Here is a 16,745-nt window from a genome sequence, read left to right on the forward strand (position 1 = left end):
ATTCAGCCCATGGCAACCAGCTGCACCACGCCTTAGGTTTGGACGAGCAGAAACAATGAAGATAGGTCTCCAAGGTGCGATTTAGGACCTCTGTTTGACCATCGGACTGTGGATGGTAGGAGCTGCTCCTATTCAATTTAGTGCCCTGCAATCGAAATAGCTCTTCCCAAAAATGACTAACAAAAATTTTATCCCTATCGAAGACAATAGAGTTTGGAACCCCATGTAACCTGACAACCTCCTTCACAAAAATCCCTACTATGCTTGCTGCTGTGAATGGGTGTTTTACGACAAGGAAATGTTCGTATTTGCTTAATTGATCAACCACCACCAATTGTATCCTTCCCCCCTGAACTGGAACTGGAAGCAGCTGTAGCAACCCACCAGGTGATAATGCTTCATATTTATTCTGTTGGCACACAGGGCAATCACGAACATACTGTTGAATATCCCTCTTCATCCCCACCCAAAACACATTCGAAGAGATCCTTTTATAGGTCTTGAGAACCCCGGAATGGCCTCCAATCCAACCATCATGCCCCTCCTTCAGTATTAAAGGAATCAAGGTGGAGCCTTTAGGTAGATACAACTTCCCTTTAAACAACAAGTGCCCATCTACCAAGGTAAACCCAGGCTTTCTAGTGGGATCAGCCTTCACCTCCTTAACTATTAGTTGGAGTGTCACATCCTCCTCCACCTCCTTCTTAAGTTGGTTAAGTTGCACCACTCGAGGAACGATGAGAGTCAATAATGAAACGGAAGATTGGAGACGTGAAAGGGCATCTGCTGCCTGGTTCTCCAACCCGGGTCGATATAGAATCTCACAATCATATCCCATCAACTTCATGACAAATTTCCTCCCAATCAAACAGTGTCTCCACTTCCCCACCACAAATACCATGGCCATTAGCTCTCTCTCATACATGGACCTTTGTCGACCTTTGGGATTTAGGGAATGGCTGAAAAAAGCTATAGGTCGCTGCTCCTGCATCAAAACAGCTCCCAGTCCGTGCCCGGATGCATCAGTCTCTACCACGAACTCCTTGGAAAAATCTAGTAAGGCCAACACCGGCAGTTCGGTCATCACTCCTTTAAGAGATTGAAAGGCCTGTTCTGCTAATTCATCCCCAAAAAAATTCCCCTTCCGAAGGCAGTCTGTCAATGGCCATGCTAGCTTCCTACAATTCTTCACAGACCTCCGATAATACCCCATAAGACCCAAGAATCCCCGAAGCTCCCGTAAGGATTTAGGACTAGACCATTCCATGATTGCCTTAATTTTTGAGTCATCTGCAGCCACCCCTTCGTAAGAAATGACGTGTGCCAAGTACCCAATCTTTCGTTGCCCAAACTAACACTTCTTTGCATTAGCATACAACTGATGCACTGCTAACAGCCCCAAAATGCACCTCAAATGTTCCTTGTGCTCAGCCATATCCTTGCTATAAACTAAAATGTCATCAAAAAATACCAAAACAAATTGCCACAGCTGCTCCTTAAAGATCTCATTCATCAAGGATTGAAATGTGGCAGGGACATTGGTTAACCCAAATGGCATAACCAAAAATTCATAATATCCTTCATGTGTGCGAAAAGCGGTCTTAGGAATGTCTTTAGGACTGATTCGTATTTGATGATACCCCGATTTTAAGTCCAACATGGAAAAAACAGTAGCCCCATTCAATTCATCCAATAATTCTTCAATAATTGGAATGGGAAATCTATTGGGAATGGTTACCTTGTTTAAGGCTCGGTAATCAATGCAAAATCTCCAGCCACCATCCTTCTTCTTGGCCAACAATACCGGGCTAGAAAATGGACTTACACTCGACCTAATCAGCCCTGTTGCCAACATCTCCTTAACCAGCCCTCTCGATCTCATTTTTTTGAAATTGGGGATACTGATAAGGCCGAACATTCACTGGTGGTACGCCCGATTGCAATGTAATCACATGGTCTCGCTTCCAATGCGTGGGTAGCCCCCCCCCCCCCCCCCCCCCCAGCTCCCAAACACATGTTTGAACTCCATGAGCAGCTCCTGCAAGCTGTCTGGAGCTGCCCTTCTAGCCTTGTTTTTAGTAGCAATCAGGCTGCCCAATTCAAGTAGCACCCCTTCCCTATTTTCCCTGAACGCACTCATCATTGATTTCAATGTTACCAAGGTCTTACTAAGGCTGGGATCCCCATGCAGTGTCACAGTGACCCCCCTGCCTTAAATCTCATCACCAATGAGCTCCAATCAACTTGTGTCTCCCCTAGGGAAGCCAACCACTTCATTCCGAGGATCACATCTGAACCCCCTAGCTCAAATGGCAGAAAATCCTCCACTATTTCCATATTTTGCAACTTTAAGACCACCCCCTTACACACCCCCGCCCTTTGAACAGCCATACCCGACCCCATAATCACCCCATATCCTCTTGTTTGTGTCCTGGTCAGCCCTAATTTCTGCACTAATTCAACTGCTATGAAATTATGGGAAGCCCCACTATCAATTAAGACCACCACCTCTTGTCCCTCCACTTCCCCTTTTACTTTCATGATTTGTGGAGGGGTTAATCCCACTACCGAGTTAAGGGATAGCTCCACCACCTCCCTTAATTTGACCTAGTCTCCCCCTTCCCCTAATTCATCCCTTGTTTTAGCCTCCTGTACATCTTCTTCTTCCTCGTCCCTTTCCTCCTCATAAATCGCCATTACTTGCAGCTCCCTATTCTTGCATTTATGACCTATCGAATACTTCTCATCACAACGGAAACATAACCCCTTCGCCCGTTTGGCCTGCAACTCACTCTTACTCAACTTCTTGAAATGGGAGTGCTCCACTTACCTACGGCTGGTGGTCGATGTGAGGCGGCAGTGCTGGTTGTCGCCCACTTCGGTTGTGCTGGCAGAGGGGGCCTAAGCCCCACCGGCTAAAGGTTTGTTGTTGGAGTGGAAGGGGCCGATACCCGAGTTGGGTTTGATCCCAAATAACCCCCACGGACCACCCGATTCCTCTCCTCAATCCGTTAGGCCAACTCTATCATCTGTTCTAGTTCGTTTGGCTTCAATACCCTCATCTTCGCCCGGATATCCGACCTCAGACCATTTATAAAATGACCCTCGAGGAACGCATCTAGTAGCTCTTCAAGGGACGAAGCCAACGTTTCAAAGCAGAGGCGGTAGTCCTTGACGGACCTGGACTGCCTAAGATCAAGGAACCTCTCCTCCGTTGTGTCTTTCATGAGTCGATCGGAATCAACTTACCAGCAACGCCTTGAGCTCCTCCCAACTCCTCACTCTTCATCGCCTTTGCTCCCATTGAAACCAAGCAAGAGCGACCCCTTCAAAACAGAGTGTGGCCGAGTCCAGTTTCTCTGCATCGGCCAAACGGTTCACGACAAAGTAACGCTCCGCCCTAAAGACCCACCCATCAGGATCATCTCCCTCAAACAGGGGCATCTCCAAGCGTCGACCCCTAGTCTCCAGCCTTCTGAAGCCTTCGATCACATCGCCTTTCTCTCTTGCCAGTTCTCTCACCCCCAACGTCTCGTCCACTATAAAGGAAGAACCCATGGGTACATTGTCCTCTCCTCGTTTCCCCTTCCTATCGTTCTCCTACGACTCCCACTTCTCTATCAGTAAGTTGAATTGGTCCAACATCATCGTCATGTTCTTCTCTATGTTATGCACCTTCTGGAATTCATTCCTCATAGAATCCAACCCGACTTGCAATCCCTCCATTCGTCCTTCTATCTATTGTTGATAAGTCTCCAACCTCCCCTCTAACTCACCCACTCTCTCAAAAACGGATATTCCCATGAATCTAGGCTCTGATACCAAATGATAGTACCTCTAAACAATTGATTGAATTTTTGTTCCCAAAATAGTAAGAATTCCTCACTTTCAAGAGCTTTAGCAATGAATGACAACCAATACAATGAAAGAAGACAAAAACGGACCTATTCGAGAGGGCCTCTCTCCCACGACTTCTCCAACAGATTTTTCCACACCTCTCTCTCTTTCTCTCCTCCCTTATATACCTACTCCTCCCACACGTTCCAGCCACATGCTAGATTATTCTCTTCTAACTAACTTGTGACTTTTTTAGCCTTGGGTCATTTTACTTGGTTGCCCCCTATGGTCCCCACCCCTTTCCCCTCCTCCTTTCTCCTCTGATAAGTTTGCTTAATGGGGGTCCTAACATAGTGCTTTCTGGTGGAAGCAGCGGTTGTTGGCGAAGTAGCAATCATCGATAGTGTGTCCTGGCGGTGTCCGACATGGAAACTGGAGGTGTGGTGTGGAAGTGGCAGTAGCTGAGATGGGTTGATGATGACTGAACTAAGCAGGATAATCAAGCTTTGATACCATGTTGAATTGTATTGTTTTAGAAATGTTTTGAGAAATTTTCCTCATCATTTACATGGGTATTGACCCCTGTATATCTATATCTTGTACAAGCCTAAATAGGCAAAGAGAGTAAAATGTGGATCTAGACAAGAGAAAATCAGGGGAGAGAATGATGGATCTAAATAGGATGGTTGTAGATCTTAACAGAATCAAACCAATCAACAAATTGAACAAATTAAGCATGTTAGGTGTAAAAATAAAATAAAATGAAATACACCCTGAAAAGCAAATCACGGGAATGACCTCAAATGAACTGATTCAAATTTAAGGCTTTCTATGACTGAATCTTGGTGCTATGTTGAGCAATAAATTCATCAAAAGTTTGGGAAGTTGAGGCCTTGCAAACTCTGTATATCAAGCTTTTACATACCTCAAACTTCTTTTGAAGTCTTCTAAAATGTTTGGATCAAATTAGAGATGGGAGGACTGCAATAATCCTGTGACTTCACTTGACGTTTGCTTTTGCTTTTGGTCTTGCCTGGCCTCAATCCGCATTGTGCACTGCACATTAGTTAATGTTTTGATTTTTCTCAGAATAGTATATCTTGTTGGGGTACTTACATGCATATTGCCGCTCAACATTATGTGAGTTGAAGTTCAGTTTGTAAAGGGGACAGTTGCTTACATTTTAAACAAGTTTACTTGCTTTCTTTTTCATTTCTTGGATAGCATTAAGCACTTTCATCTTGTAATACTGGTGATCTTTCATCTTCCAGGGATCTATATCAGTTAGCATGTCTATATATCAGACTTTATTTTGTTTTATATGTAGTCACCTAGCATCTGGCGAGAAAGACAGTGATGCTGTTAAAAGAAATGCTGATGTGCATGAAATACATAGAAGGACTCAATTTCATTCACTTTCAAGTGGGCTTCCTGAAAGCATTTATGACCATGAGTGAGTATATTGCAAACATTTTATGTTTTTCCTGAAAGTTGAATGTAGTGCTTCTGTAATGGATATATCATCTTTATTGGTTCCCTTCCTGTCCTATGTTGTGTGCCCTATAAAATAAATATCTATGTTTGTTACACTGGTTCATTCAAATTGGGATCAATTTGTGCTTGTGAGCTCTCTTAGTTATGCAACTGGGTAAAAGTATGAAAAACATAAGAAGAAAGGATATAATTCTCATGACTATTAGAAGTATCAATGGTAGATACCTCCCTATTATGTCTGCTACTTGAATTTTTGAAAGATGAAAGCTTCATTCACATTTACACCCGCATTCATTCACGTGATTTATTACAAGAAGCAGGAGGCAGTCGGAGAAAAGTTTGCTTTTATGTGAGATGAGATTCAATTACATTGGAAGTCTTACACTATTGTATTTATGGTTTTGTTCCCATTATTTAACAAAATTAATATCTTATGTTCTTTAACTTAATGAAGGACCATTGTTTTAATAGAAAAGTTGGAGAAATGGATTAATGTAGATGATCCCTTGCAATTAAGACTATGGATTGTTAAGTTGAAATGGGTTTACTTTAAAATATAAAAGATCTAGAGAAATGTGAAATGCCTTAGACAATGAAGAACTTGTCCAATTATCTTCGTGAATATTGTTTCTAGCAAACATCTTAAAAGTATCAAAATAGAATCACTCAGGCACTATATAAGTAAAATTTTTCTAGTTTGAATTTAGTTTTCAAAATTATTTCAACTTAGCTTGTTTAAATGTGAATGCCTAACTTATAATTTTTGTCAAATTCTGTTGAAATTTTTTCTTAAAAAATGGATCTTTATCCATCATTATGGAGATTTAATGGAACTTTTTTTTCTCCTCTTCATTAATAGAGTTCTAAAACAGTAATAAGACAGAATGTGGTTAATTTGAGTTTTTTTTTTTCATAAGAATTTTCTTTTTTCTCTTAAATTGACAGCTTAAAATATAAGACTTATTTGATGACAGTGAAATAGTCCAAATTCTGACAATCACCATTTGAATTGTAGCAAATATCTGCATAATCAAGTGAGAATGGTATGGAGGCTAGTTAAATTTATTTGTAACAACCTCTAGAATAGTTCTTTCTAGAATGAATCTCGAGATAATAATACATTTTGCACAATATGTTGCAAATGTTACATACTGGAATATGAAATAGGAAAATTTTGAGACTTTTTTTTTTTAAATAATAATATTACTTAATGTATAGTTCTGTAGAATGAGTGGTAGATTAAGAATGAAACCATGGTGTGGGTACCTGTTCTATAACTCAAGCCTTAACGGACTTTGTTTCTTAGGTGAACAAAGGAAGCCTAGGGTCGGGTGAGACTGATTAAGCTAACCCTAGTGTTCCAGAGGAACAGGTAGAAGAAGGAAATTCTCGGACTTAGAGAAGATTAAAGTATGAAACTTTCATCTTAAGCTCTAGTCCAGACACCTATGAATCTCTGCATTTGTGTGAAACCAAAGTCAAGTGAACTTTTGTAGATCTCTCTTATTTGTTTATTAATTATGTTTTACCATGAGATGAGGACATCAGTAATTGTACTTGTACTTCTTGGTTCTATACTCTCGCAAGTGTTATTGGAAAACTACTTTTATCAGCAATCAATGTCATATTATGAAGTATTGTTATCCTTGTTTACCTCTATCCACCTCAAGGAAGACGGAGAACATATAAAATAGGTATATTTGCACTAATTAAGTGCTCATCTTGACATGAGTTTAATTTTTAATAACTTGAACGGTGATCTTGATAGAACAAGTAAGAATTTTTGTTTGTTTTCATATAAGACATGAATTTATCAAATTTGTTTGAACCCTTGTAGGAAAATAATATGGCTGGGTGATCTAAATTACCGTATCAATTTATCATACGAGGAAACAAGGGCACTGATCACTAGAAAGGATTGGTCCAAGTTGGTTGAGAGTGACCAGGTACATTAAATTTACTCTCTCTCTCTCTCTCATAGCTATTTAAGACAGGTTTTGTTTAGTAGAAAGCTAGTTTAGGGGTTGACACCATTAATTGATGAATTTTACTTGAACCACTATGGATGACATTTGTGTTCATTTTGTATATTTGTTTATGGAATTTAATACGTTATGTTGATTAGTTCTATAAAGTTCTGGATAGGTGGGTGTTCAGTTGTGTATCTGTATTGGTGCTGGTGACTTTTTGCCTTCTTGTATGTTGTAGTCATAATCTTTCTTGTGTTCAAAGTGTGATGGATTTGTAAACACAAGCTTACGATCATGATTTGACCTAATTTCTCATAATTTTTGTGTGTATGCAAACATGCTCGTGCATGCATGCATTTGTGTCTGTCTATTAGTATCAATAAAGAAGATAAGATGTACAAAACACAATTAAGATAGTTTGGATGTGTGAGGAGAACAGTGGTAGAGACACCTATAGATAGAGTAGATGAAATGGAAGAAATTTGTGAAAAAGAGGTAGAGGAAAATTAAAGTGAGACTCTTAGCTATGATATGAAATATAATGGTCTTACAAAAAGAAATGATCATGGATAGAAATGATCAACTAGTTAGAATCGATTTAGCTGAACACCTCGTAGGATTAAGCCATGGCATTGTCATAGTTGATGCACTTAAATATACAGTTCCTGGTTTTGCACTTAACACAATGAACTTTGGTGAACATTTAAGTTTATTATGTTCTAATCTCAATTTGTTAACATCTTGTCGTGAATCAAGACCATAAATCACGGAAAGTATCTTTGCCATAAATCAAGGAAGAAAGATTTGCCATAAATCAAGGAAAAGATTTACCATAAATCAAGGAAAATATCTTTGCCATAAATCAAGGAAAGAAGATTTGTTAATTAGCATGTGATTAGATGTAATTAGTTATTATTCAGGCCTTAATTGCAGCTTTAATTTTAACCTTAATTATTGTACAACTTACTATAAATTTCAATGGAAGAATGCTAGACCTAATATAGAGTCCTACTCCTAAAAATGGTTTTCTCTCTTTTCTATCTTGTTCAACATTGTTTTTCTCTCTTTTCCACATGGTATTAGAGCCTACGAAACCCTAGGACTCTTCTTTCTAAGCCTTCATCACTAACTACTCTTCTACTGCTACTTACAACCATCACGAGTAGCCTTCATTGCTGCAATAGTATGTTATTTCCCATTCTTCCTTTAGCCCTTCCCATTAACTGAAGATGTTAGCCACCACTGATGAAGCTAGTTCCCACGATTCAAGGGAAACACTGGCACCCATGATGCTTCAACCATCGAGAGAACTACTGCCAATCAATGCTGCTTATCAATTGAATGGAAGGAATTATCTTAAATGGTCACAGTTGATTCAAACCATTTTGAAAGGAAAAGGGAAGAGTAACCATATTATAGGAACCGGACCAAAGAAAGGAGATCCAGCCTATGCGGCAAGGGATGAAGAAGATTCCATGATCATATGGCTCCTGAAATCAGTGATACCTGCATGTTTTTGTCAATAGCAAAGGAGGTTTGGGAGTCTATCTAACGAACCTACTTGAAGGTGAAGCATGCAGCCTAGATCTACGAGTTGAAGGCCAAAATAGTTGCAACAAAGCAAAATAATAGAACTGTCACCAAGTATGCCAATTTCCTAAAGGAACTATGGCAAGAAATGGATCACTACAGGGTAATTGAGATGAAGAACGATGATGTAGCCACCTTGAAAGCTTTTATAAACAAAGATCGCACCTATGATTTTCTTGTAGGCCTAAATGTGGAGTATGATCTGGTGAGAGTTCAAATCCTAGGCAAGGATGACTTACCTTCACTTAATGAAGTGATTTCAATTATTATAGCTGAGGAAAGCAGGAGGGGTGTCATGTTGGACCCCAAACCAGTTGAGGCCTCAACAATGGTGGCAAAAGGAGGAGGAAATCATGGGTTTAAGAAGGACCAACTTCCGAGAGAAAATGGAAAAATAGGTCTCAAATTCATGGACAATGACAATCGTCAGAATTTGTGATGTACTTTCTACAAGAAACCACAGCATACTAGGGAGATGTGCTGGAAGTTACATGGAAAGCCACCAAGCAAGGAATGGGGAAATAGAGGTGGACAACATCAGTATAGGAGCCAGGGGCAAGTTAATATGCCAACTCCACAGGAGGAAAAATAGTCCCATGAACCAAAAGAATTCAATAAGGAGGAGATTGAAAGGTTGCGGTACTTTTTAAGTACCCTTGAGGCACCATCCTCTTCAGGTACATACTCACTACAAACCATATGACTCCTTCCTCCCAGTTTTTTCTCTCATACTCACCCTATTCTAGCAATCAGGAAATTGCTTATAGCTAATGGTTCTTTGATCACAGTAGTTGGAATAGGAGAGATCAAAATCAGCCCTTCCTTAACCCTAAAAAATGTCCTTCATGTGCCTAAATTGTCCACCAACCTGATCTCTATATCCAAGCTATCCTATGACACTAATTGCAGAGTGTTTTTTCTTCTGTCTTGTTGTTGGTTTCAGGACAAGGACTCAGGACTGATGATTGGACATGCTAAGGAACGGGATGGCTTATACTATGTTGAGGTTTCAAAACCTTGATATTAGAGAGTTTCATTGTGATGTCTATGAGTTTGCTAAACATAGACGTGTTGTTTTTCTAGTTAGTAATAACAGATGTCTTACTCCTTTTGAATTTATTCATAGTGATATTTGGGGTCCATCAATCATTTCAAATGTTTCTGGGGCACGCTGGTTTGTTTCGTTCATTGATGATTGCACAAGGGTTACATGGGTCTTTCTTCTTAAATCTAAATCTGATGTGAGTGATATTCTTCCCAATTTCTTTTCTATGATCCACAATTGATTTGGGGCACAAATCAAACGGTTTCGGTCAGACAATGTAAGTGATTATTTCAACCAAACCCTTTCCCACTATTTCCTTAAACGGGGAGTTATTCATGAATCCTCGTGTGTTTCTACCCCTCAATAAAATGGGATTGCAGAATGAAAGAACAATCATCTCCTAAATACCAAACCCTTTCAAGGCATTGTTGTTTCACAAAAATGTGCCTAAACAATTCTAGGGAGAAGCTATCCTCACAGCCACTCATGTCATAAACCGATTACCCTCCGAGTGTTACATTTTCAAACTCCAATGGCAGTCTTATCCCACTTCTATCTTGCTCTTCCTACCACAAATTAGCTTAGTCCTAAGATATTTGGGTCTATTTCATTTGTTCATGTTCAGAACCCTCATCGGGGGAAGTTGGATCCTAGAGCTCTTAAGTGTCTTTGTGGGCTATTCTTCTACACAAAAATGATACAAATCCTATCATCTTCCGATTAAAAAAATTTTGATTTCTGCGGATGTTACCTTTATTAAAATTGAACCCTATTTTACTCACCCTTCTCTTCAAAGGGAGACCTCAAGTGTGGAAAACAAGGATGAGCTACTACTTCCTAACTTTCTGCAGCCAACTCCAGCTCCTAAACCTCTACTTGAACAACCTGCATTTGAACCTTCCCTTGACCTACTGCCCAAACCTGCATTTGACTCTACCTCACAAGCTCATGAACCTAAATCCTCCCAACAACATGTTCTCCAAACTGTTGGGAAGGAGACCACCACTGACAAACGGTTTCTCTAGATTTACTCAAGAAGAAATAATCCAGAACTAGAACCAAGGTTGCACCTATCATTAGTTCCAATGCCTGGAAATGAGGTAACATCTATTGACTCATCTTCTAATGTTGATTCAATGGCTGATATTGACCTTCCTATAGCACTAAGGAAGGGAATTAGAGAGTGCACAAAACATCCCGTATATCCACTCTCTCACTTTGTATCCTTTAAAAGATGCTTTCCATCTCATAAAAGCTTTCTTACAAACATACACACAGTATCCATTCCTACCACATTATCAAAGGCTTTAAACTGTGAAAATTGGAGGAATGCCATGAATGTTGAAATGCAGGCTCTTGAGATGAATAATACGTGGGAAATTGTAGACTTACCAAAAGGAAAGAAACATGTTGGGTGCAAATGGGTCTTCACAATCAAGTATAAAGCAGATGGGACACTTGAAAGATACAAGGCTAGGTTGGTAGCTAAAGGTTATACCCAAACATATGGAATAGATTACTAAGAAACCTTTGCTCAGCTAGCCAAAATGAACATGGTGAGAATTCTCTTATCCCTAGCAGTTAACTTTGATTGGACATACCCCCAAGATTCAACAAAAATAGACCTGGGACTAAGGCTTGTAGACTCAAGAAGGCATTATATGGCCTAAAACAGTTACTTAGAGCTTGGTTTGGGAGATTTTCCAAAGTAATGCAGGCCATGGGTTACAAGCCGAGCCAAGGGGACCACACTCTATTCATAAAACACTCAGGTTCATATTTTATCACAGCTCTTATTGTTTATGTTAATGACATTATTATAGTGACAGAAAATGATGAAAATGAGAGGCAGAACTTGGGCAAATGTTTGGCTGAGGAGTTTGAGATCAAGGAACTAAGGAATTTAAAATATTTCGTAGGTATTGAAGTGGCACAATCTAGGCATGGGATATTCATATCTCTACACAAGTATGTTCTTGACCTTTTGAGGGACACAAGGAAAATGGCTTGCAAACCAGCCAGCATCCCAATTGATCATAATCACAAATTGGGAGAAGCAGAGGGAGACAAGGATACTGACAAAGAAGCCTATCAAAGATTAGTTGACAGGTTGATTTATCTATCTCACACAAAGCCGGACATAGCCTATGCAGTGAGCATAGTAAGTCAGTTTATGCACAAACCCAAGGAGCTTCACCTGCAAACAGTCTATAGAATTCTGCATTACCTCAAAGGAACCCTAAGAAAGGGAATTTTGTTCAAAAAAGGGGCTAAACTTACCCTAGAGGCCTATACCTATGCAGATTATGCAAGTTCAATGGTTGATAAGAGGTCTACCACAAGGTATTGCACTTTCTTAGGAGGAAATCTAGGTACTTGGAGGAGTAAAAAGTAGACTGTTGTGGCTAGGTCGAGTGCAGAATCGGAATTTCGAGCAATGGCACAAGGTATATGTGAGTTGCTATGGTTGAAAATTATTGTTGAAGACTTGGACTCAAGTGGGACAGCCCTATGAAACTCTATTATGATAATAAGTCTACTATCAGCATTGCACACAATCCTGTTATGATTTTATTAAAATATTCAATGGCAGTAAAAGGGACCTGTGACCTGCAGATATTTCAATTAACGTACTTCTTCCCTGAACTGTTTACTATCTGATAATTGGTATTGCATTGAAACTAACATGTAAGTAGAGAATACTCTTTGTTTTGTACAGCCTGATTTTGTTATATTGGAAAATTATCTAATTATGTGTATTTCAGTGCATAATGGTTCTTGAATGCAATGTCTCCAATTTCCATATACTTTGAGAGACTATAGTTTCTGTAGTGTTGATACAACAGATTAGTTGATGTAATTTTATATTATACTTTTTTGTATGGTTAGAAAGGAGCCCAGATAAGATGATGGATTTCATATGTTTAAGATGCAGGAGAACCATTGAGTTTTTGAACTGCACTTGTTAATTCTCAGTATGCTTTAAAAGCAAAGAGAAAGTACATAATGAAGGGAACAAAGAATAAGTGGATCTAAATTTGAAAATGTATCATATGGAGTCCTCATATTCAATTTTCATATTAAAAGTTGAAGCATTAGTTTTCAGCTTTCATCATATAATGTTACATCTAACATGGTAATTACTTTCTGTCTCTCAGCCATTTTTTATTAGAATTTACGCAATTGAGATACTTGGTTCATTGCTAAGCAATCAATGCTCAATAACAGCAAAATGACGCAAGTTCATCATAGTAATTGTCTGCTATGTCTTTTGACTAGAAAATTGTATTTGTTTTATTATTTGGCTTGGCCTTTGGCATGAATTCATGTTGATGACTGTCTACCTTGTTGCTACATGGGCATCTTCTTCTTCTGCCAGCTTACACGAGAACTGGGAAAAGGTTGTGCATTTGACGGATGGCATGAAGGTATATTAAATTTTCCACCAACCTACAAATATGAGTCAAACTCAGAGAAGTACTATGGGGAGGATCAGAAGGTTGGGAGGCGTACTCCAGCATGGTATGATGCATCTATGAGCTTTTGCCTATTTTTGTGGGGCTTTGTCCTACTTCCAATCATATTATGTTATTGGATTGCCTCAGATCTTGTTGGTGCATCAATCTTTTATGCTTATTCTTGGTTACACCTTTTGTTGTAGTAACCCACCACTATTCTTGAGAAGAAAAAATGACAATTAGATGCATGATTGGTCAGAAAAATTTCAATGGCACTGTTTTGGCTTATATAGGTAGCAAGAGGATAATAAAGGGAGGGGAAAAAATTATAACACATTTGGATGTGGTCTTTGCTTTTCTATTTTCATGATTTTCATTGTTCCGGAACTTTGAGAGAGAGAGAGAGAGAGCAACACATTAGTTTTGAACTTTGAATGGAATGGATTTGAGTCAATGACAGTTAGCTTCTTTTAATGGGCTTTGAGTATTTAAGATGGGTTGGTCGATCTCTTCTAATTATTTATGTACATATATTTTCTATGCATAGTATAAATAATATATTATATATTTAATTTTAAATAGGTTCAAATCCTAATCAGATCAGAACTAATAAATCTGTCCAGATTATTTATTATATCTATAATCAAATCCAAAAATTGTGTCTGCGTAATTGGAAATAAATATAGTAACAAACTCTAAATAAATGGATCAGAACTGCATTTAGTCTCGAGTAGACCCAATTCATTTACAGGCCTACTCCCAAATTTATCTGTTTCAAAAACAGAAAATAGGGTTTCATCATTTTATTTCTTTGGTACAAATACATATGTACCTACATAAAAGAGCTCATATGATTTGTGATCTAGGCTTCCCAATTTGTCACTATAAAGTTTTTTATCCCTTACCCACCAACAGCTTTTTGATGGAACACAAAATTTTCCAAGAATAACTGGATTATGTCTCCTTTTGATGCCCTTATGTTATACCAGTCAATTTTTACTTTATTAGAGACCAGGAGTTATCTGGAAGGTTATGGATTCAAGTTCAGCAAACAGTTACTGTTGCAAAGCAAAGAAAATGTTACGTACAAAAATTACCTTCTACTAATCCTCTAATGTATGAAGCCTTGTAGACTAGGTCGTAACAAGAATTACCTTCTACTAACCCTCTAAAATGAGAAGCCTTGTAGACTAGGAACACCTTTTTAGAGATTAGAAGTTGTCTCATCTGCAAACTCCATATCTCAATATTATTACATTGGCCAACATCAAATATAAAATATGAAGAGTCAAAATTAGGCAAACCCTAATTAGTAATAACTATTTGAAGCCTCATTTTAGTGCCATTGTTGACGGATTCTTTTGCGTCCTTGTTTTGTCTTGATTGTTCAGTTGCATATATAGACTCTCATGCAACTTTCTTTCAGGTGTGACCGTATTCTTTCATTGGGGAAGGGGATGAACCTATTAAGCTACAAGAGAACAGAACTTACACTTTCTGATCATCGACCTATTGTTGCCTTGTACATGGTGGAAATCGAGGAATTTTGTCCTAGGAAGCTACAACGTGCTCTAACATTTATTGATGCAGAAATTGAAAATCAGGAAGTTATAGAAGGTAAGTGGTGTTGTTAGTTTGCATTAAGTTAGTCCAAGTCATATAATACGTATAGCTAATTGTACAAGCGAGTGAAGCCTCAAGTAGTTAGTTAAAAGTTCGTTATAACATGTTAGTGTAGTATGCTCTAATGCTATATTAAGATGACATCTAGTAGACTTGTAATAAATACATTTGTTGTATCTTTGTATATATTAATAAAAGGCAAGCTAATCTTCATTCATAAACTCTCCAGTTTCATATATGAATGAGTCCCTAGATCTCTTGTTTGAGATTCTTATTCTTAAGAGGTTAAGAATATATGATGAGATTATCTGATAACATGACTTCTTAAATGATTCATGGTCCTTAGATTAATCGGATGGGGACTCTAATTAGTTGAGTATGGACTAGCACTGAGTTTACTATCTCGATCAGTATGAGTTACTGATGGTAGGGTGGCGAGTCACATGCTATATGACATGGGGATGTCTCTAGTAAACCTGTGGGTTAGTTGTAAGAAAACAACGCATTGAATGTGACGTCGATGATTGACCACATGGCATTGCGAATAATGGTCATGTCGTCTAGTTGTGATAGTGTAGTTGATCCTTAGACTTGAACTAACACGTTTGTCTTGTGTATCGGTGTGCGAGATTTGCTAATGGACTGGACCATCCAATTGCAAGGTGGAGAAATTCATCTATGTGGTTCCGTATTGCTGGTATATGGAGGCAGGTGTTCAGGGATGGGATTCGTCACCCTCATTGTTGATGGGGTGAACGTCTTATGTGGTCTACTATTAGTGTGACAGGACAGTCCCTGGCTAGGGCAAATTGATTATCAAGAAATGTGTTTCCTGAGGTGTCATCTAGTTACTATAATAAGATCTGACACATAGTTACTGAGTTTGTGAGTTTATTATTCCATAACTCTTGCTTAGTTGGGACGTTAGGTGATGAAAGGATTATAGCACACGATAATCGTTAACTATAATAGGTTCACTTGAAGTGAGACTTCATTGTCTTCTATATTGTCCTGAACCACTGCTAGGTGCTTCTCAGGACCTCTCAAATCATCACTGGGATATGGAGAGATTCTTGTGATTGGTTGGTACCAAACGAGGTTTTGGTGCTATATGTTTGCTAGCGGGCAGTGAACTTAGAGAGTCACACACCATATAGTATTGCATTTGATGTCAACACTATGTGCCCAATGTGTCTCGGGCATGTCATTAAGGGTTAATGACAACAGTGGGTCAAAAGTTGACTTTCTAAAGCACTAAGAGTCCTCTGTCTGGGAGTCGACTGCCTCGACAGTCAACTGACTCGCCAGTGGACGAGAGTCGACTCTCGGTGCCACCTTAGCCTTCTAAGTGTGGTCCACATGGCAGCTAATTGGAGGATGAGGTGGAAGTGGCCAAATGAAAGGAATTGGACGTGGGAAAAGCAATCATGAAATAACAGAAAGCTTCCATTTGGCGCTTCTGCTTCCTTTGCTTCTTCTATTTTGTTTTTGTTGCAATCACAGGTGCGTGATTGTCACACGTGAGAGACTGTTGGAAAATCAAATCTCACAATCTATGGGATTGATTATAATCAATCTTAATTGTTGGGGTTGATTGATTGATGTATATTAATAATTGATGTAAATAGCATTCCTTCTTTTTTTCTTAGTTATAGGGATTTGATTTATTTTTTTCTCCTATATATATTGTAACCATTCCTAGTGAAGATTAGAAAAATATATACCAAG

At 38.8% G+C, this 16,745-nt stretch overlaps 1 protein-coding gene across 7 annotated transcripts in view; it reads left to right on the forward strand.

Moving 5' to 3' along the window:
- The window catches only part of LOC127800190 (type IV inositol polyphosphate 5-phosphatase 3-like), a 64,963-nt gene that overhangs the window by 43,920 nt on the left and 4,298 nt on the right, over positions 1-16,745 (forward strand). For 5 of the 7 annotated variants that reach the window (XR_008022746.1, XR_008022745.1, XM_052334661.1 and 2 more), the window contains 4 exons: positions 5,109-5,290; positions 7,169-7,277; positions 13,316-13,458; positions 14,821-15,011. Coding sequence is in view for 5 of the 7 variants with exons in the window: in XM_052334661.1 (XP_052190621.1) it covers positions 5,109-5,290; positions 7,169-7,277; positions 13,316-13,458; positions 14,821-15,011 (625 nt within the window). In the remaining 2 variants the exon portion in view is untranslated. The remainder of the gene's footprint in view (positions 1-5,108; positions 5,291-7,168; positions 7,278-13,315; positions 13,459-14,820; positions 15,012-16,745) is intronic. The other 2 variants (XM_052334663.1, XM_052334664.1) reach the window with 1 other exon arrangement.

This window comes from Diospyros lotus, chromosome 4, assembly GCF_014633365.1.
Source record: "Diospyros lotus cultivar Yz01 chromosome 4, ASM1463336v1, whole genome shotgun sequence".
NCBI lineage: Eukaryota > Viridiplantae > Streptophyta > Magnoliopsida > Ericales > Ebenaceae > Diospyros > Diospyros lotus.